Source organism: Dissoconium aciculare (genome assembly GCF_010015565.1).
Source record: "Dissoconium aciculare CBS 342.82 unplaced genomic scaffold K489scaffold_2, whole genome shotgun sequence".
NCBI classification, from domain to species: domain Eukaryota; kingdom Fungi; phylum Ascomycota; class Dothideomycetes; order Mycosphaerellales; family Dissoconiaceae; genus Dissoconium; species Dissoconium aciculare.
The window spans coordinates 984,584-1,003,132 of NW_022984952.1; the positions used below are offsets into that span (position 1 = coordinate 984,584).

The 18,549-nt window shown below is 52.7% G+C and overlaps 10 protein-coding genes across 10 annotated transcripts; 5 read left to right on the forward strand and 5 right to left on the reverse strand.

Moving 5' to 3' along the window:
- Nucleotides 1-211: 211 nt before the first annotated feature.
- K489DRAFT_313467 (uncharacterized protein) lies at nt 212-1,019 on the forward strand (the record flags this gene model as incomplete). The annotated part of the gene is made up of 2 exons (XM_033600937.1): nt 212-401; nt 469-1,019. 2 exons carry the CDS (start codon nt 212-214, stop codon nt 1,017-1,019), a joined length of 741 nt encoding a protein of 246 aa, XP_033463192.1.
- A 1,322-nt stretch (nt 1,020-2,341) lies between these two features.
- K489DRAFT_311937 (MFS general substrate transporter) lies at nt 2,342-4,301 on the forward strand (the record flags this gene model as incomplete). Its single annotated transcript, XM_033600820.1, has 5 exons — nt 2,342-2,539; nt 2,604-3,313; nt 3,374-3,606; nt 3,665-3,957; nt 4,026-4,301. 5 exons carry the CDS (start codon nt 2,342-2,344, stop codon nt 4,299-4,301), a joined length of 1,710 nt encoding a protein of 569 aa, XP_033463193.1.
- Nucleotides 4,302-4,708: 407 nt separating this feature from the next.
- On the reverse strand, nt 4,709-6,351 carry K489DRAFT_376558 (FMN-linked oxidoreductase). The gene has a single exon (XM_033603946.1). The coding sequence runs from the start codon at nt 6,071-6,073 to the stop codon at nt 4,718-4,720; it is 1,356 nt and encodes a 451-aa protein (XP_033463194.1). The 5' UTR covers nt 6,074-6,351; the 3' UTR covers nt 4,709-4,717.
- A 481-nt stretch (nt 6,352-6,832) lies between these two features.
- K489DRAFT_406943 (aspartate racemase) lies at nt 6,833-7,522 on the forward strand (the record flags this gene model as incomplete). The annotated part of the gene is made up of 1 exon (XM_033607311.1): nt 6,833-7,522. The coding sequence occupies one exon, from the start codon at nt 6,833-6,835 to the stop codon at nt 7,520-7,522; it is 690 nt and encodes a 229-aa protein (XP_033463195.1).
- Nucleotides 7,523-7,544: 22 nt separating this feature from the next.
- Nucleotides 7,545-8,897, reverse strand: K489DRAFT_311909 (glutamine synthetase/guanido kinase; the record flags this gene model as incomplete). The annotated part of the gene is made up of 1 exon (XM_033600817.1): nt 7,545-8,897. The coding sequence occupies one exon, from the start codon at nt 8,895-8,897 to the stop codon at nt 7,545-7,547; it is 1,353 nt and encodes a 450-aa protein (XP_033463196.1).
- A 422-nt stretch (nt 8,898-9,319) lies between these two features.
- K489DRAFT_398489 (uncharacterized protein) lies at nt 9,320-9,993 on the forward strand. The gene is made up of 2 exons (XM_033606936.1): nt 9,320-9,572; nt 9,637-9,993. The coding sequence occupies exons 1-2, from the start codon at nt 9,354-9,356 to the stop codon at nt 9,793-9,795; spliced, it is 378 nt and encodes a 125-aa protein (XP_033463197.1). The 5' UTR covers nt 9,320-9,353; the 3' UTR covers nt 9,796-9,993.
- Nucleotides 9,994-10,063: 70 nt separating this feature from the next.
- Nucleotides 10,064-12,303, reverse strand: K489DRAFT_376562 (ethanolamine kinase). Its single transcript, XM_033603947.1, has one exon. It carries the CDS (start codon nt 11,850-11,852, stop codon nt 10,563-10,565), a length of 1,290 nt encoding a protein of 429 aa, XP_033463198.1. The 5' UTR covers nt 11,853-12,303; the 3' UTR covers nt 10,064-10,562.
- A 1,979-nt stretch (nt 12,304-14,282) lies between these two features.
- On the reverse strand, nt 14,283-15,469 carry K489DRAFT_376565 (adenylylsulfate kinase). Its single transcript, XM_033603948.1, has 3 exons — nt 15,316-15,469; nt 14,968-15,220; nt 14,283-14,885 (listed from the first exon to the last, which is right to left on the reverse strand). Exons 1-3 carry the CDS (start codon nt 15,321-15,323, stop codon nt 14,523-14,525), a joined length of 624 nt encoding a protein of 207 aa, XP_033463199.1. The 5' UTR covers nt 15,324-15,469; the 3' UTR covers nt 14,283-14,522.
- Nucleotides 15,470-16,132: 663 nt separating this feature from the next.
- Nucleotides 16,133-17,087, forward strand: K489DRAFT_108597 (uncharacterized protein). The gene has a single exon (XM_033598872.1). It carries the CDS (start codon nt 16,270-16,272, stop codon nt 16,942-16,944), a length of 675 nt encoding a protein of 224 aa, XP_033463200.1. The 5' UTR covers nt 16,133-16,269; the 3' UTR covers nt 16,945-17,087.
- A 143-nt stretch (nt 17,088-17,230) lies between these two features.
- K489DRAFT_386608 (glycine cleavage system T protein) lies at nt 17,231-18,388 on the reverse strand (the record flags this gene model as incomplete). Its single annotated transcript, XM_033606240.1, has 1 exon — nt 17,231-18,388. The coding sequence occupies one exon, from the start codon at nt 18,386-18,388 to the stop codon at nt 17,231-17,233; it is 1,158 nt and encodes a 385-aa protein (XP_033463201.1).
- Nucleotides 18,389-18,549: the final 161 nt, after the last annotated feature.

Sequence of the window (18,549 nt, forward strand, 5' to 3'; positions counted from 1 at the left end):
GGTGACCGGGCCGTGCCGCGGTATACCGGATGTTTACACTCCTGCTTCAATGTGGGGAAGTCGCGCGCATGCGTCCGACATCAAGACGGAAATATTCAACACTGATGCTGATTCACATGCATAACATATACACACCAGTTGAACAACATACGGGACGAAGAAAAGCATCATGGCTGCTACCGACCTCAGACAGAGCCGCTTCGGTTCATCCATGTCAGGCGCACAACCAGGGACGGAGCCGTCGCTAGCAGATACTCTTCCCGCCGTCGATTTCAACTTCAACGATTTGCGCGAGCGCATGGCGCAATTTACATTGCGATTCGACGAATTCATCGAGCGAGGGAGGAAACGAGTCCTGGAGGAGCGAAATGCTTTCCGCATGAGCTTGGCCGATGTCGAAGGTAAGTCGAGAGCGACTAAGCGCATTGCACTGCGCATGAACCAGGAGCTGACAGTACCCTCGTGCAGAACAAAAGCGCCAACGAAACCAGGCCATCTCGCAATTTCAGTCAAAGACGTCAAATCATGCACATGCGATCGCTAAGGAAGCGCAGGAGAAGGAAGAGATGCAAGATGCGATCGAGTCGCTGAGCAACCAGAAGGAGGAGCATCTGGCACGACGCGATCAAGTCAAGGCCGAGATTGCATCTGTTCAGGTCACCGTACGACAGCGACGAGAGGCTCAGCTCGCGCATCAACGGTCCTTGGATGCCCAAGCGAGACAGAATGCGCCCGAGTTGCGGTTTTGGGAGACATGTCTAGGAATGCGCATAGAGGGAACGGGAGTCGACGACCAGCTAAAATTTGTCTTCGTTTCCCTAGACGAGCGGGATCCGGAGCGAGAGTGTTGGTTTGAGCTGCAGATGGGAGGCAGGGAAAACGAGGTGGCAGCGACCAAACCACGACTGGACCGCGATGAGGTTGACGGTGCACAAGACAAGCTGAACGGATCGGGGGATTTGGCGGGGTTTTTGAAAGCGATGAGGAGTATGTTCATCGCTACAGTGCGGAGAACATGAGGTCAGGAATGAGTCGCGAGATTTGGACGATGATACCTATTGCATTGAGCACATTTTTCTGCAAATCAAATTGCTTCAACCGTAGCCCGTCGCACATGTGCTGCAGTGCTGCATGCTGTAGTTCCGATTGTCCATGACGGCGTCGTCGGGCTGCATCATCAATGCTTTGAAGCTGGCGAGACCAAATCCAACCAGGATGAGATTTGGTCGCAGAGACGTCGGACGGCACGCCGTTTGGTTCCTAGCAGACTTGGTTTGGCGTCATCATGGGACGCAGTCGAATTTGACAATGACCAGGCGGTAAGGACAGACCATTACAAATACTACAAGCTATCTCCGTGTGGAAAGCGACTGTGCTCGGGGAGACATCTCCGCCCGAGATCGTGGGTGAAAGAGAAGTGGAGCTTCGGGGATGATCACCCGACATTGGGCCGGGTCCATCGATTCGCGACGCCTCACTCTCGGCGCTGTGCCGAATTTCCGTAAGTCTGCCCTTTTCTAGGAGCCAGGACCAGTGGACCACAACAGAGCTGTGGTGTCGGTTACGGTTCTCGGCAGCTGAGACGCAAACACTGACTCGCACTACTTACCGACTATCTCATTTTGATCTCCGTCTCTCATGATGAGTCAATACTTATCATCATGGAAAAGTTCGAGGATTGATATGGTGAATGGGTGGCTCTTCCAATAGATGCAGGGAACCAAAAGAAAGTCCTGACGTCACTTGCACCCGTCATCATGGCTCCGAAGAAAAGTTTCCAGCCTCAGATTGATGGCTAAAGTCCAATTAAGCAACCTTGGAATACAGCCCTCACCTGGGCATGCAGACGGGACGGAACACATGTAGAGATCTTGTCACTCAGATTCGCCACGGGGCAGACAGCCATGTCTGGCCGTCGTTCTGCAGGGCAAGCGCGCAGGATCACCGACCTTCTCAACACTGGAAGCCATCAGGGTTTTTGGTTGGTGTCATTATTATTAATGATGTGCCAGGTGAGGTGCCGTCTTTTCCGTGTGAGAGCCGCACTGCAGTCCTGAGTACCGGTGATAACGATGATGATGATGATGGTGAGGAACGCACTTGAGCGGCGTGGTTTCACACAAACGCAAAAAGGCTAAAAACCACCTGCCCGTGGGGTCTGATGAGACCGTGACTCTGGCGTGGATAGTCGTTCGTCTTGTCATGTAACGAAGGCACTTGCCTCCGTCGATAGTACAACACGCCAGATCGACCTCTCCCTCCCTCTCCCACTACCTCTTTCAAAGTACTCAGGGAGCGCTGCCTCCGATCCAAGACATCTTGCATACATGAACCGGACATCATGACGCTAGGTCACTCACTCGAACGCGCCTTGTCGCGGCCGACGGCCAAGCCATATCGGACCCGGAATGTGCAAAACGAACAGTTCCATGTAAATCAACAGGGTCACCTTACCTTCAGCCCCGGTGATATCGAGAACCCTAAGGAATGGTCCACTGGTCGGCGATGGTATATCACCTTGGTCGCGGTGTTGATCACTGTGAGTATTCGTACTGCTCTATGCTTCACCGTTCCATATTCAATAACTGATCGATATCTTCAAGGTCAATGCCACTTTCGCATCTTCCGGCCCTTCAGGCTGTCTGCTAAGCATCGCCGATGAGTTCCAAGTATCTGAGGAAGCCGCCGGACTGGTTACCACGCTCTTCCTGCTCGGGTACTGCTTCGGTCCTCTCGTATGGGCACCTCTCTCGGAGTTCTACGGCCGACGATATATCTTCTACTCAACCTTCTTCCTCTACTTCGTCTTCAACTTCTTATGCGCCTTCACGCCCTCCTTTGCTGGCCTGCTCGTTGGCCGCTTTCTCACGGGCACCCTCGCCAGTGCCGGTCTGAGCAATTCTCCCGGCGTCCTGGCTGATCTCTGGGGTGCGGTGGAGCGCGGCAATGCCTTTGCCTTGTTCTCAGTGTGTACCTTTGCCGGTCCTGCCCTCAGTCCGATCATCTCCGGTTTCTTCCAGTTGACCCTGAACTGGAGATGGTCGTTCTACGTTCTGATCTGGTTGGCGTTTCCAACGCTGCTCCTCATGCTCACCATCCCTGAGACGTTGCCATCCCAGGTGCTCTTGAACAAAGCAAAGCGCCTTCGCCGCGCTAAAGTGCCGGGCTACGAAAAGATCATTGCACCTGTTGAGGCATCCGATCGTAGCCTTATGGGGATCTTCAAGGTGGCCCTCATCAGGCCGTGGATCATCCTACTGGATCCGATCGCATTGTTGACGGCCATCTATCTCTCCATCGTCTATGCTCTACTGTGAGTTTCTCGTCGTGACTTCACGTCAAGCCGGCCATCCGTGCTGATTCAGTTCTACAGATACATGGAGTTCACAATTTACCCTGTAGTCTTTCAGCAAAAGCGCGGCTGGAATTCTGGCGTCGGCCAGTTGCCGCTGCTGGGTGCCATGGTTGGTGCCATCCTCGGTGGCGTCATCGTGTACTTCGACTCTCGCCGTAACCGTCGACGGATGCTGGAGGGCATTGAACTCACACCCGAGGGCCGTCTTCCTCTTGCCATGTTTGCAGGAGTCTTGTTTCCAGTCACGATGTGTGAGTCCTCCATGCTTTGTCGGAAATTTTCACGAATCTCTACTGACGCTCTGTCCAGTCTGGTTCGCCTGGACTGGCGAATTCGACTCGATACACTGGATTGTACCGACATTGGCCGGTGTTTTCCTCAATACAGCGGTTATGCTTATATTCGTTTGTTACTTGAATTATCTCACGGATACTTATTTGATGTACGCTGCAAGTGCGCTGGCGGGAAACACTATTGCACGTTCAGCCATGGCAGCAGCGGCACCATTGTACACACAGCAGATGTTCTCGGCTCTGGGCGTCGGCGTCGCAGGCAGTATCATCGGCGCAGTTGCGTGTTTGCTGGCCGTCATCCCTTTCTTGGTAAGGATACTCACCACACAGTACGAACCGGGTCCAAAGGTTGATATGCTGACTTGTTATGGTCACAGTTCTATCGATATGGCGCCCGGATCCGACAGAAATCCAGATTTGCGCCGACCGATGATTCCCCTGCGCCTGATTCGGGTAGTGGTGCTGGTATACCCTCAACGACTGAGGAACAGGAACACTCGTCAGAAAGTGATGCGGAGCGGGGCCTCGATGAAGTGGCAGGTGTTGCTGATGGCTTGGAGCAGGAGGAACATCTCGAGAAGAAGGAATCAAGGGGGAGCCGTGGAGGCGATCCGTATCTCAACGCCGATGGCATGGAGAAAGCCGAACGATGAGAGAGAACTTCGATGCCATGATGATTGATGACCTGAAATTAGCGCCGGCGTTTTGATTTCAAAAATACCTAGGGCAATAGATCTATTGAAAGATGAAATAGAAGCATGATCAATTCAAAATCGTCTGCGTGGGAACCAAAGCTCCTTATACCACCTCTGACCCTAGTGAAAGGCAAGATGTCCCTATCTTGTCGTATATCACCATTCACATCACCCCAAATACTCTATTCCTCTCTGGAATACCGCACCAACAAACTTACATGTCTCAATGTTCACCACCCACAACTGGCTGATCTGATGAGAATCGTCACATTCCACCAGGTCAGGACGCAGTTGAACATTATGCAAATTCGTTGCTCATTTCTTCAAATCTATGTATGCGACAATGCTTTTAAAATTCTATCATATCTCATAGTTCACGCCGTGGAAGCAGCAGCAGTCCCATACGGCACTGCATCCAAGCTAGTGATATCGACATATCCGTACTCCTTTCCATCCTTGTTATTTCCCATCTTCTCCCCCCAAGTTCCCATGTCTTTCATGAAAGCCTTCTCGTTCTCCTCGACCGACAGATCAATCGGCTCGTGATCCTTGCCAATCTGACGAATCTGCGTGCCGGCCGCGACGTTCGTGATGCCGAAGTTATCTTGGTCTAGTCGCTGCTTGATCGCGCCCTTGATCTTGCCGGCGAGGACATCGGCGCAGAACCGCGGCTCTTGGGTCAACGGGCGCGCGAGCCCGACACCGTCGACGACGTCCAGCGCTGAGACCATCGCGCCCACCGTCTTGAAACCGCCGGTCACGTAGGTCTTGGTCTTATTGAGCACCGGCGCGATGAGATCGGCGAATTCCAGGAAGAAAGCCTCCCGCTTGCGGGTGCTGTCGCGCTTGTGGCCGAAGCCGAGGGACTCGTAGGTGCCGCCGCTGAGCTCGACGAAGTCGAAGCGGTTCTTCTCGAGCAGTGCGCACAGCTCCTTGGCGTCCTCCGGGTTGAAGCCCTTGTCTTGGAACTCCACGCTGTTGAGCTTGATGCCGACGATGAAGTCGGATTTGGTGCGCTTGCGGATGGCTTGGGCGATTTCGATGATGATGCGGCTGCGGTTCTCGAGGCTGCCGCCGTATTTGTCGGTTCGCTGGTTCGTGCTGGGAGCCAGGAATTGTGCGAGGAGATAACCGTGAGCGGCGTGCAGCTCAATGCCGTCCCAGCCGGCTTTCTCGAGGTATTCGGCGGCGTGGGCAAATCTTTCGATGATGTCGTGGATCTCTGCTTCTGATGCCGAATGGGGTTTAGCAAAGGTCATACCCATGACTTCGCCTTTCAGCTGCACATCCGAGGCGGAGACGGGGTCTTTGTTGATTTGTTCGATGACTTGTCGGCCAGGGTGGCTGACCTGACCGACCATCAAGTTGCCTTGGGCTTTACCCTGCGTGGCCAGGTCCCGGAATCGTTCGAACCGCAGGTCTTCGTATGTCGCCTCCTTTGGAATGATTGGGTTTCCAGCTGCCTCTAATTGGTCGTAGTCGATCATGATGTTTCCTGAAAGGATCAAACCGATGCCGCCTTCACCCCATCTTCGGTAAGCATTCACTAAGTTGGTGGAGGGAATGCCTCGAGCCTGCAGATTGTGGGGATCCCAGGAAGAGATACGCTCAGTCATAGCGCCTTTCAAGAATCGATTCGGGGCAGTCTTGCCGCTGAATTCGAACTTCAACGGCTTGCCCAAGGGTGCTGCGTCGACATTGTCGGACTCGTAACGAGCTGATTGTGTCATATTGATAGATCTTGTGAAAGACTGGAGAGTATGAGAGGGACAGATTGTTTTACACAAGTTTGGTCGTTGAATTGGATCTATGGACCAGAACAATATATATCTAAACCAGATGAATGCCTAAAGAGCTCGCTCCAGATGGTCCGAAGACACCGAAACGTCCGAAAGTCACCATGGATTTGTAATGTCAATGGCGGGTCATTCGCGGAACAAACAATTCGTCATAGGCGGATACTGTCGAAGGGGTTTGGTGGATGATTGGTAAGAAATCTGGATCTAAAAAAGAGGCGAATCGAGCGTGGAATTTTATTCTTGTGAAGGCGCGATGACGATCGTGGATCGCGCCCCGACGTCAACATTTCATTATTCACATGCATTGATTATTATGCATTCACTCCACCTCATTACGAGCCTGAGGCATAAGAAATTGAGTGCATACCTAGGTACACTTCAGTCGGAAGTCTCCAGGTCTGGTATGGATCCGCTGATCTTGGGGTAAAACAAAGTGTCTTGCGCAGTACAATTTAGGTAAATGCAGACCTCTCAGGTCGGGTCGCAGCCACTCCGGGCCTGTAGAATCTCAACGATGATGGAAACTATTTATCATAGGTCTTCAGCCTGCAAAAATCCATTTGTACAGTCTCTTACTGTTCGACCACCTATAAGCGCAGGCTGAACCCGACCTACTCTGCGCCGTGGTTGAGCGTTCAACGAGCGACCACCTACTCCGCTCCCACGTTTCAACCCCCTTTTCTTAGAGCCATGAAGACCGTCGGCATCATCGGCGGGCTGTCCTGGCACAGTACGCTCGCTTACTACGAGATCATCAATCGCCAAGTAGCCCAGAAACAAGGCTCTTACAGTTGTCCAGAACTCATCTTAGTGCAAACCGATTTCAACATCATCATGGATCACGTCAAGTTCGAGCGGTGGAACGAGATTGCAGAGATTCTACTGGTGCTCGCCCGGAAATTAGAGCAAAGTGGTGCGGACTTCATGATCATTGCTTGCAACACAGTGCACAAGGTGGTACCCTTAATCGAAGACCAAGTAGGGATACCGATCCTGCACATCGTAGATGTGGTTGCCAGCAAAGCGCTGAGTTTGGGTGTGCGCCGCGTGGCTTTGATCGGAGGTCATACCACTATGACAGACGGATTCTTTGCCGATCGTCTGTTCGAGAGGCAGGTTGAGACGTTGCTCCCAGACGAGGCCGATCAGCGAATGATCCACCACGCTTTGGAAACCGAATTGCTATCTGGAGTGTTTCTCCCGGCGACTCGCGCGAAATTCGAACAAGTCATAGATCGTCTCGTCCAGCGAGGCGCTGGTGCTGTGATTCTTGGCTGCACAGAATTCGGGAAGCTCCTCCCACCCGGGACTTGCAGCGTTCCATTGCTTGACACGGCGCAGATTCATTCAATGGCGGCGGCAGAGATGTCACTTACGTGAGTCGTCATGCAATCATCGGCTTTCAAAAAACTTCAATGAGCAGGTTCCTCGCCTTCTCCGAGCCCATGTCTTCCATCTGCGATAGCTCGTATCTCTTCAGGTCAATGTAGTGGCGGACCAAACGCTCGCCAAGCATTTGATCGAGGCCGCACGAACTGTCCTCTAATTTCGCCAATGACTCTGATAAAGATCGTGGAAGTGGATCATCTTGAATATCTGCCTTCGAAGACGAAGCGTCAGGCCAGGTTAAGGGTGCCTTGTTGGAGATTCCAATTAGCCCGGCGCTTAGTACCGCCGCCAAAGCTAAGTATACGTTTGCTGTTGCGTCCATGCCTCTTATTTCCCAGTGATCTGGGCGGATCCTCCGAATGGGAACTGTTCGGTTTTCTGTTCCCCACGCGATCCGATCACCGGCCATCCAAGGCGCTACACGATCGTAGGAGGCTTTCTGCGCGAGCAAGATCGCCCACAGGTTGGGCAACCGCTTGAGGATTCCGGCGAGGAACCACTCTTCTTGATCAGAATTTGCATGCTGTATCGAGATATGCATGTGTTGTCCATTCATCTGCTGCCCTCCCGCCGCCATGGGCTTGGGGGACAAAGTCGCCGTGCCTCCACGACTATGAAACGTCTCTTTGAGAACGCTTCGGACCAGCATCAGCTCGTCAACGGCTTGAAGTGGAGACGACGGTGATAATGCAATCTCATATTGACCGCGAAGTCCTTCGGGGTGTAGTGATGCCACACGCACTCCCATGCTGCGGAGCTTTTCTGCACACTCCTCGACTACACTCCAGCAAGGATCAAGCATGCCAGCAGTAGCGAAGTGACCAAGCCCGTTGCTAAGCGGTACCATGCCATCTCCTCTACGGTCTGCCTGCTTCATCACCTGAAATTCCACCTCAAAGCCGACGAGAAATTTGAGACCCCATTCATCTTCTGCTCGTTGAATTTGTCTGACAAGAGCTCCACGCGGGCAAAGGTCCCACTTGGAATTCAGCGAGTAAGGTGTCGGCCCGCAGTAGACACCACACATCAGGATCAGTGCTTTCGGGTTGGAGCTCAACCTTAGTGATGACCAGTCAGGGACAAGCCAATGTGTGCCAGGATAGTCTGTACCAGGAAGCAGAGTGCTGTCTATAGCACAGTGGAGAGCCATTGGAGGAAGGCGAACGAAGTTATCTTCAGCGAGTAGTGAGCGACATGACTCAACCATTAGCGATTTCGCGCGGACTATGCCAGCATAGTCCACCCATTGGAATCGGACGAACGCGACGCTGGGATTTGCCGTTAACAGGTCTTCGAGTAGAGCTTTGGGGTTTGATTCAAGGCATGTTGTAACTTGTAAAAGGTCCACTTGGGTGAATTGAGCCATGGCCGGAGAAAGAGCTTGAGGCACAGGTATCCTTTGGAGGACGCTGTGGAACTATTTTGAGGACCCGCGGACGGTCCCAGCTGACTATAATAATAAACGCATGTCTTAGTACATTAGATGTGGACACTCCTAGTGTCCTATTAGCTGCAAAGAGTGTAAGTCCCCGGGCCCAGATGATTTTGTGATATCGATGAAATAAATGATGAACAATGAGTGTACGACCCTGCGATTCACTTTCAAGTCGAAACGCCACAGAACACCGCACAAGTCCACGTAAATTCCACACCTCCGTTGCCAAACACAACAACTGGACGCGAATTAACCCTCACGCATCCACACAGCCAAACATGCAAAATGAAATATAATCCAAGACTCTGATCTATTATTAAATCGACAGCAGCATATTCAAGAAAGGCCGTATAATCCTACCATATTTCCATCCTGAACAAAAACAAAATGCAGCCTACCCATCGCCTGCTACTCCAACACACTCTCCGCCTCCAACAGACCCTCCGCCTCACGCTCTTCACGCGGGAGAATTGCTCCCTCTGCACCACGGCCAAAAGCGTGCTGGGCCGCGTCTGGGACGAGCGACCCTTCGAATTCCGCGAGGTCGATGTCATGAAAGCCGGCCAGGAGAGGTGGAAGGCGCTGTATGAATACGACACGCCGGTGGTAAGATCTCGGGATTACGTTATAAGAATCCCGATCCCTTTCGGTTAACGGGGAGATTTCATAGGTCCACATCGACCGCATTACTTCGACTCTGTCAAGCGGAGCGCCAGAGGACGATGAGACGACGATGACGACGACGGCTGCAGCGCAGAAATTGATGCATCGATTCGCCGAGGGCGAAGTTCACAGAATCATGGACGCGGTCGAGAAGAACCGATCGTGAAGGGGATTCGGACCGGAATAGGTTTGCAATTGTTTTGTTACGCTTGTCGGCCGGCGCGGTCGTTCACTCAATGCCCTGAGTTGTTCTATGTTATTATTATTTGATTGCCTGGGTGGATCTGTGTTTGGAGATGCCCGGGCATGCTCCGCTTCGCAAACTATGTATTTGTATCGTCTCTTGGGAAGAATTCGCAATTGAGGAGAAGGGAAAGAAAGCAGGTCAAGGCATTGGGAGGAGGAGCGAGGGAATACAATGCAGAAGGGGGTAGAATTCTGTATTTGGGTCGTGATAGCAGTGGTCGCTGTGTAGGTAGGGCTTGCAGGATGCTATAGGCCTTGCGATATTGATCACATATACCCTCTCCAGGTCACGACAAGGACGTTCCGAACATTGCTGGTTTTGTTTTCAGTGATTTTTCAATGGTAGAAATGGTATATGAGCGGTAGGAGAAACGGGACGAATCCCGAGAAGCCGGTTTCACAAACCACGGCAGTGTATCAACGAGCATTCGCAAAAGCAGTGCCAGAAACTGTTCCCGAGCTCCGACTCTTGTCTATGTAATTATGATGGACCTAGGCTGAGGCTGAGGTCAATCACATGCCTTATCCCCCTCTCAGAGACATATGAGCATTTATGCGTAGTATCGAGAACCATTTCCCTTCACCCTTGCGTATTGAGGAATCATACTCTGAATTTCCAGAGCAGATCTCAGGCAAATAGTTTCCCATCACCGAGATGTGCAAGGCCACCCTCTGGCGCGATTTTAATCATTCCTCCGCCCACCGACGCTCACGTACCGGGATTTCCTTCCCATCGCGAGCCCGTGATCCGTCCGTCTCCGCCTTCCACGACCAATATTCGCTCAGCCGCAGCTCGGCATAACTGGCGTAGTCAAAGTCGATCTCGCTGATCTGCGCCTGGATCAAGGCCCAGATGCCCCAGAAGAGACCCGGGATGCCGCGGAAGTCATCGACCTGGGCGAAGAGCGTGTCGATGTCTTTGTCGAGATCTGAAGGAGCGGGAGTCGTTTCCTTGCCCGGGGAGTGTGCGTAGAAGGATGCGACGTAGTGTTGGAGAAATTCCCGACGCTGCGATCGAGTCGGGACAGCGCCGTACTCGCAGTCGAGTCCGGCCCATTCGGCGAAATGATTAGCCAGGTCGAATGCTGCGGGACTCGGTGCGGCGTATTCGTAGTCGATGAAGTCCACGGGTCGCTCGTCGTCTTCAGAGTGTCCATTGGTGGGACCTCCCGACTCGGCTCGTGGTGAGACAATCACATTTCCGCAGAGCAGATCGCAGTGTCCAAAGATGTAGTCCTTTCCCAGCAGTCCTGGGGTGTTGGCAAGCTTTGCCGTGACTTCTGCCACCTCCCCGCCCAGAACCTGTATCCGTTGCTTTTGTTCGGCCGTGTCGCTCGGAAGTGCCTCCAGCCATGACTCCATCACAGTCCAAGGGTTCGGGATCGGACGCAAGCTCTTCGCTGCGGCAGAGGAGTTGCAGGACTTATGATCGGCGTGACCATTTATCGGCGATGTCGTCAGGAGTGGAGTCACGGGGAGGCTGCCGTGCCATTGTCCGAGTCGTTTGGCCACCTGCCGGTAGATCTTTGGTTTTCTCAGGTCCTCTGGTGTGCAGACCTCGCCCTCCACGAACCTGTATAGCAAGCCATTTTCGAATTTTGCCAGTAGAGCTGGTGCAAGGCCGACGTCGGCGAGAAGTCCGTGGGCCCGTAATTCCCTTTCGCGATTGATCAGCAGCTCGGTGCCTTGACCGTACGCGCGCAGCAGAATAGCGTCCTGGTCGATCTGCGACTTGGTTTGTCCCGGCCGTCTCTTCACCGCCTTGGTCAATGTATTGGTGATGCCTTCTGTGAACCGGATGAATTCAATCGGCCCATCGTCTAGCGCCCATTGCGGACAGATCTCATGCACCAACTCCAGGGCGCTCTGATCCGCATTGGCATTGTCGAAGGTGAGGGGAATATGCCGCAGGGTCCGAGGGGAGTCGATGTGAGGCGGGTGTGGGTCGGGAGAAGCTCGTGGAGGAGTAGGTGACATTTGCTAAATTCGGTCAAGGGATCGCGGCCCTGTTGGCATTATCCGCAGCAGCACAGATCGAAAAGGGATCGCCGGAGGAGGTTTCGGTAGTGGTGTGTCAATGGGGATTCCAACAGAGGTTGAGAGTGATGTCAGAGCAAGAGCGGGTGGGATCGAGACAAGCTCCGAGAACAAGTCTTGGGTGTGAGGGTGTGCGTATATATATGTATACCTAGGTATATACTAGGTATGTGCCCAGGTGTGTTTCCAAGGCAAGAATTCATGCGCCGGAGGAATCGAAGTCTTCACTCTTTCCGGCCGAGGGACGGTGGTGCTTGTGTGGTGACAAGGGAGTGTGCCGGTGGAGTTGTATCTGCACCAGATGTATACAGTACAGTATGGAAGCCAAGCGCTTGCACGCGTGGAGAGTGACGACGGTGGAGACGAGTATAATGGTGGTAATGGAGTGGGTGCTGGTGATGATGTTTTTTTTGGACTTGCCCAGGTGGTATCACAATTGGAATTATTCACTCGAGAACTCCCTTTACGGCCTTCTTCACCCATCGAGACTCTCACCTTAGAGCACCTCGCCTCCTTATCTCATCCACATCATACATACCACGCACACTGTATACTCCCATGAGGTACTTCAGTGCGTCCACGTCTCCGTTTGGAGAAGATTGCAACGTGAACAGAACGTCAACGTCCAATACACCGTTCGCGCGCATCCTACCCGCGGGCGGTATCGATAGCGCCCTTTCACATGTGTCCAGGAGGTGGTGGAGGTGGGCGCGGGCGCGGGCATGGATCACCGTCTCCGTCGATTCGTCTGCGCGAATGCGGTCTACAGCAGCATGTCATTGTCGCATATCAACACGAATCGGCATCAAACCCTGAGCATGTTCCATAAGAAATCCACTGCTAACGACAATTGAACCCTGCTCGCCTGAGTTTTCACCAATGGAAAGAATGTCTCTTGAGAGATAAGTAAATATCATTACATGGAACGGCCACGATTTTTTATTCTTCCAGTACCTGAGCCTGACGTAGGGGGAAAACCGGGGTCAAGCCCGCCCGGGCCATTTCGATAAGAAGAGGGAGAAGACGGGCGTTTCAGGGGACCACCGGGGCGAGAACAGGTTGCTGTCTGCACTCTGCACCTTTTTTTTGCGTCAACCACAGTACTGTACAGTCAGTCCACTATTTCATATACACAAGGAGCGGGGTGTCGTGCATGAAATTCGGGCGCTCCACCACCACCATTACCACCACCACTGGGTACGTGCATGGATATTCTCTACGTTCTACAGCATGGGCCGTGCTGGCTGCAGTGTGGAATTCCTTTCATTCCTGATGATGAATACCGTACCACCTCGCCCAGTTGAACCTCCGCCAGTTCCTCCCGAGGTCGATGATGATGGTCAGGGGATGCGATGTTTCAATACCACAACATCACTGGGAAGAAGCGATCCGATGTGCTGTCAATGGACTCCAAAAGCCGGCTCCGCAAATGACGCTGCGTCGACGAACGGCGCGCAGATCCGGGAAAATTCCAAAGGGTTCCTCCCAGAATTGGCGCAGTCCAAGGTTCTCATCATTCAGGGACAAATCGGATTGGTGCGAGATCGATCGTTCCGGGCGAGATTGGTCGAGGTGAAGACGACAGGCTATACATAAATCACGCATCTGATGTCGACAGGCCATCGTCCAGAATCCAATTTCTCTGAGAATAACGTTGGTCATTCACCTTGCTGGCCCGAACACCTACCTGCGCGACAATCCATGTGCTGCATGTGTGGTCCCCCACGGCCAAGTCCATGGAGAACTGCAATGCATGAAAGTCGTGACGAGCAGTGGTGAATATGCCTCTCCTCCCCAAATCTTGTCACCCAGCGTGCCGAAGATGCCCGCTCTAAACTATAAAATCGGTTCGAGCAAAAAAAAAGTTCTCTCCTAGTGGCAGAGGTCACGCGACCACTTTCTCCTCGGGTATCGCACCAGTGTCAGCGTGAAATGCATACCATCTTAGCGGCCCAGAGCGAGGCCGTGGGTAGTGCATGCTTTGGACGTGGGCTGGCCGTGCGGGTAGATGAAATGTAAACGATAATGGGGTGCCCAGGCGGGCATCATAAGTATACCTAGGTCTGTTTGAAATGTGATAAGCACTGCACTGCACTGCACTGTACAGGCTATCTGAAATGACGGATGCGTCATTCCCGCAACTCGAGTCTCAAGATAGCCGACATCGCATCTCACTTGACATCGAGACCGGACTGTAGTGCATCGGGTGCTTTGGCATGTAATGGAACACCATGCCACGCCCATCATCGGCCACTGTCCGCACATTTCGGCTGATGAACCAATGTCCACCACCACCACCAACGACGTGGTTTCAATGTCATCCTCATCTGCACTCGCGCTCCGGACTAGCCTCGATGGCGCATGAAAAGATGATCATATCAGACGTTACGTTTCAACGTCTTATCATGACTGACTGCACAAAGATGTCTCAAGCTTCAATGTGATGATACAAATGGCGGCAGCGCAGACCATATGCAGACCCCTTACCCTTCACTCTCCTACCGACATCACAAAAAAGAGAAATGGAGGTACACTCGACGAGACAGAGTAATGTATGATGAATTCCAGCATCGAAACTTTTCTATAAGTGAACTGCGTTTCTTCCAACGCTCACGCAGCGACTTTCAACAAGCCCTTCTCCTCGAGGTACTTTGTGATGATGACCACCGCCTCCTCGACGCTCGTGTTCGCGGAGTCGATGTGGATCTCAGGCTTCTCCGGCGCCTCATACGGTGCGCTGATGCCGGTGAACTCCTTGATCTCGCCCGCGCGGGCCTTCTTGTACAGGCCCTTGGGGTCGCGCTTCTCGGCCTCCTCGACGGAGATGTCGACGTACACCTCGATGAAGGGCAGCGGCGAGTCGACGTTCTTGGTGTCGGCGTGCAGGTCGCGGGCGAGCTGCCGGTCGGCTTTGTAGGGGGAGATGAAAGAGGTCAGAGCGATGGTCGTTGAGTCGGCGAAGAGTTTGGCGACCTGGTGAGAAATTTCAATGCCCGATACATTATGGTCGATGAGTGATCGCGCTGCTGTCGATCGATAATTTGCTCCAGCTTACCTCTGCGATACGTCGGATGTTCTCCTCGCGGTCCTTGGGCGAGAATCCAAGGTCCTTGTTCAACCCGAAACGGACGTTGTCGCCGTCCAACCGGTACGTGGCGAGGCCCAGGTGTAGAAGGTGTTGTTCCAATGCGGTGGCGATGGTCGACTTGCCTGAAGCGGACAGGCCGGTGAACCAGACTGTGGCACCCTTTTGCTTGCGGAGCTCACTTCGCTCTTGACGAGTCAAACCGGCGTGCCATGTGATGTTACTGGATATACCTTGTCAGCAATCGTGGACTGAAGACAAGCATAGACTTTGGAATCTGTGCTATTTTGGGATATGTGAATCGGGCGAGATACGCACGTGGCCATTTTCAGGTTTGTGTATGTGCAGGGTTCAATGTATAGAAGATATTCTCTATACTTATTGAGGCGGCGAGAAGATTCTTTGGTTGTTTTTCAGACGTGTTGTGCAATTTGTGCAATAATGAGTATATCGGAATGTGTCGGTGTCGCCCATCTACCACACACGCCGGTGCCGGTTCCCCTCCAAAGTCAAAACTTTTTGATTTGATGTGGGGGTATAGCATTGCGTCAGTGAAATCTTCCAGCACGCGAGCCTTGCGACCCGACCCTGGACGACCTGCCTTATCGGCATGCAGGCAGGCTCGGTCCGATGTAAAACCACTACCTAGTCAATCCGGCACCGAGTGTGTATTTCCAACGACACTTCACTACCATCAAGTTCGATGGTCGTGGGTGTCATATGCGACTCCATGTTTGAAGTCGTGCTCGGTGTCTGTCAACCTTTGGGTAGGCAGCAACTAAGGGTGATATGCGACGAGCGGAAGTAAGTGATAGACTTCATTCTTCGTTCGTGAGTTGGAAGTCCTCTCAGGGATAGATAGAGCATCTAAATCAACTCTTTTCTCGTTGATAACAAATTGACAAGACAATGGTCCTCTTTCACCGTGATCTGCGACTCGGAAAGACACCGAACCGATTGAGATGTGTGTTACGCTTGCCTGTGGACGGCAATGCTTACCGTTCGTCAATTGTTGCTGATTATCATGTCGGCAATCTTGTGGCTCCAAGAACTCTCAGAAATCGATCTTGGTACTCCTCATCGCTTCCATCTCTCGGAGTCTACACTGCCATGGTAGGGATACAGGCTAGTATTTGACCTGAGAATATTGAATATTATTCAGACAAAGAGATAAATTGTAAGGATGCATCTTCAAGTCTGCGTGTCGGGCTCGCTCGTGACCTTGACTACATTCCGACGATCGTCTAAACACACCCAACCACATAGACGAAGATGGGTCGTCATGTCTTTCAGCGATTGTTCCGACCTCAATATAAGCCGCCCAACAATGCCAATTCTCGCCACTTCCACAATGAGAGCCCTTCCAAAATAAGACCCGGTTGTACTGGTGGGGAGTTCACGACAAGCATGGGTGCCTGCGCATCTTGTGGTCGCATCGTCAAGCCTGATGCCATTGCTGCTGCCTCTCCCGAACAATGGGTAGACTTCACCAGGCAACGTCACAAGGGAACCGCAGCAGGCGACCTTCACCCGCATGAAGACGAACGCGAAGTGAGACAAGATTGGACTGGCAACAGTCTCAGGCAAGACTCTTCACATGCCAGAGCATGTCTACAAGAGATCGACGGTCGATTCCATCCCTTCATGATTTTACCAGAGACATGGATCAACAAGCGCGATCCACCGAAGTGCATCTTCTCAGACGACGAACTCCTCGACTCGCTCCGCCACCGCGGTCGCTATCGTGATTGCGGACCCGCAGCAAAGTCTCGCACGACAGACGGTTGCGGCCGACAGACAGATACCAACGGGGAGATACGAGGTCAGACTACTGACGAAGGCAACGAGTCTGGCCAATCCGAAGAAACCTTGTGCGATGAAAATGAGAACGACCCGAGCGCGTTGATCCGGCGCAAACTTGCATCTTCCGATGAGCGTCAAACCTGATCTGCCCAACCATTCGAATTGTCAGCGACTTATACACCATTTACGAGAGGGGATTTGCGAAACATAGAGCCGAACAATGCCATTCTTGGGATATTGATGATGAAAATTGCTACATTAGAGATCGGTCAGTTATTGGGAAGAAGGAAGGATGGAGATTTGCGGAGCGCCCTTGCAGCCGGAATTTTCGTCTTCACGACGGATGCCGCATTGGCAGTGACGGCTTGATAGCATGTTGAAATGTGGTGGAGATTTATAGCTTTGCAGACATATCAAATCAGGAATGAAATCAGCGCTCCTTGAAGTACTTGTTCGGCACAAAGGGCATCTTGGTCACAACCGCCTTTCTCTTCTTGCCTCGGACAACGACAAATACCTCCGTTCCGGATTTGTGTTTGCCCTCCTTGATATAACCCATTGCGATGTTCTTCTTCAGCGTCGGGCTTGGGCATCCTGATGTAATCTTGCCAAGCGAATTTCCATCGGCGTCGACAATCTCCGCGCCTTCTCGTGCAGGAGAGCCCTCGACGATGAAGCCAACACGGCGACGAGACACACCCGCGCCACCCTTCGATGGAGCGACGAGTTGAGGTACAATGGCCTCGGCTCCGTTGAAGCTCGCTCCTGGACCGGAACGACGAGATTGGGGAATGATCCAGCTGAGTGCGGCTTCCACTGGTGTGGTGCTATCATCGAGATCGTGTCCGTATAGACACATGCCAGCTTCGAGGCGGAGACTGTCTCGCGCTCCTAGACCTGCTAGTCGTAGTTTCTCCGGACCAGCGGTGTCAAGCAGTAATTTGGTGACTTCGACGGTTTGTGCAGGATGAATGGAGAGCTCGAAACCATCCTCGCCGGTGTAGCCACCTCTGCTCGCAACGATGGGTAGACTTTCACCAGACGGCAATGCGAGAGTTACAGTTTTCGCGTTACCGAACCACCAGTTGTTCACGTCGACCTTGCAAGTAGTCGCCAGGGTAGATTGCAAGATCTCTGCAGCAAGCGGTCCTTGGAGTGCGATGAGACCGTATGGCTTTCCGTCATGCTCGAGATGTCGTACCTGGACCTGCGGATTGACGCTTTGGTCCCATTTTTCGAGCGCTTCGGTAAGAAATTTAAAGTCTTTGTCTCTGCAGCCGGCGTTGGCGACCAGGTAGAAGAGATGCCTAGGGCCTGCCTCCAGGCGTGTGATGATACAGTCATCGCTAATTCCTCCGGTGCCTGGGATCAGCAATGTTGACAGAGCGGCTTGCCCGGGTGCGAGGTCCTTCACTCCAGACGGCGTAAGCGTTTCAAGAAATGCTTCTGCGCCGGGGCCTTCGACATGGTATTGCACCATATGTCCAACATCGAAGATAGAGGCCTTTTCGCGGGTCCAGGCATGGCTCTCACCGACCGACAGGTCGGAGTATTGCACGGGCATAAGGTAACCGCCAAACGGCACCATTTTTCCACCCTTTTGCAGATGCAAATTGTAAAGTGCTGTCCGGCCTGGGTTCTCTTCTGTATAAAACTCCGGAGCCGGTACTATTGACGAGCTTTGTAGGCGTCGCTGGGTCTTGAGCTGAAATCTCGGCCTCATGGGCACACGGCTCGCCTGAGCCACAT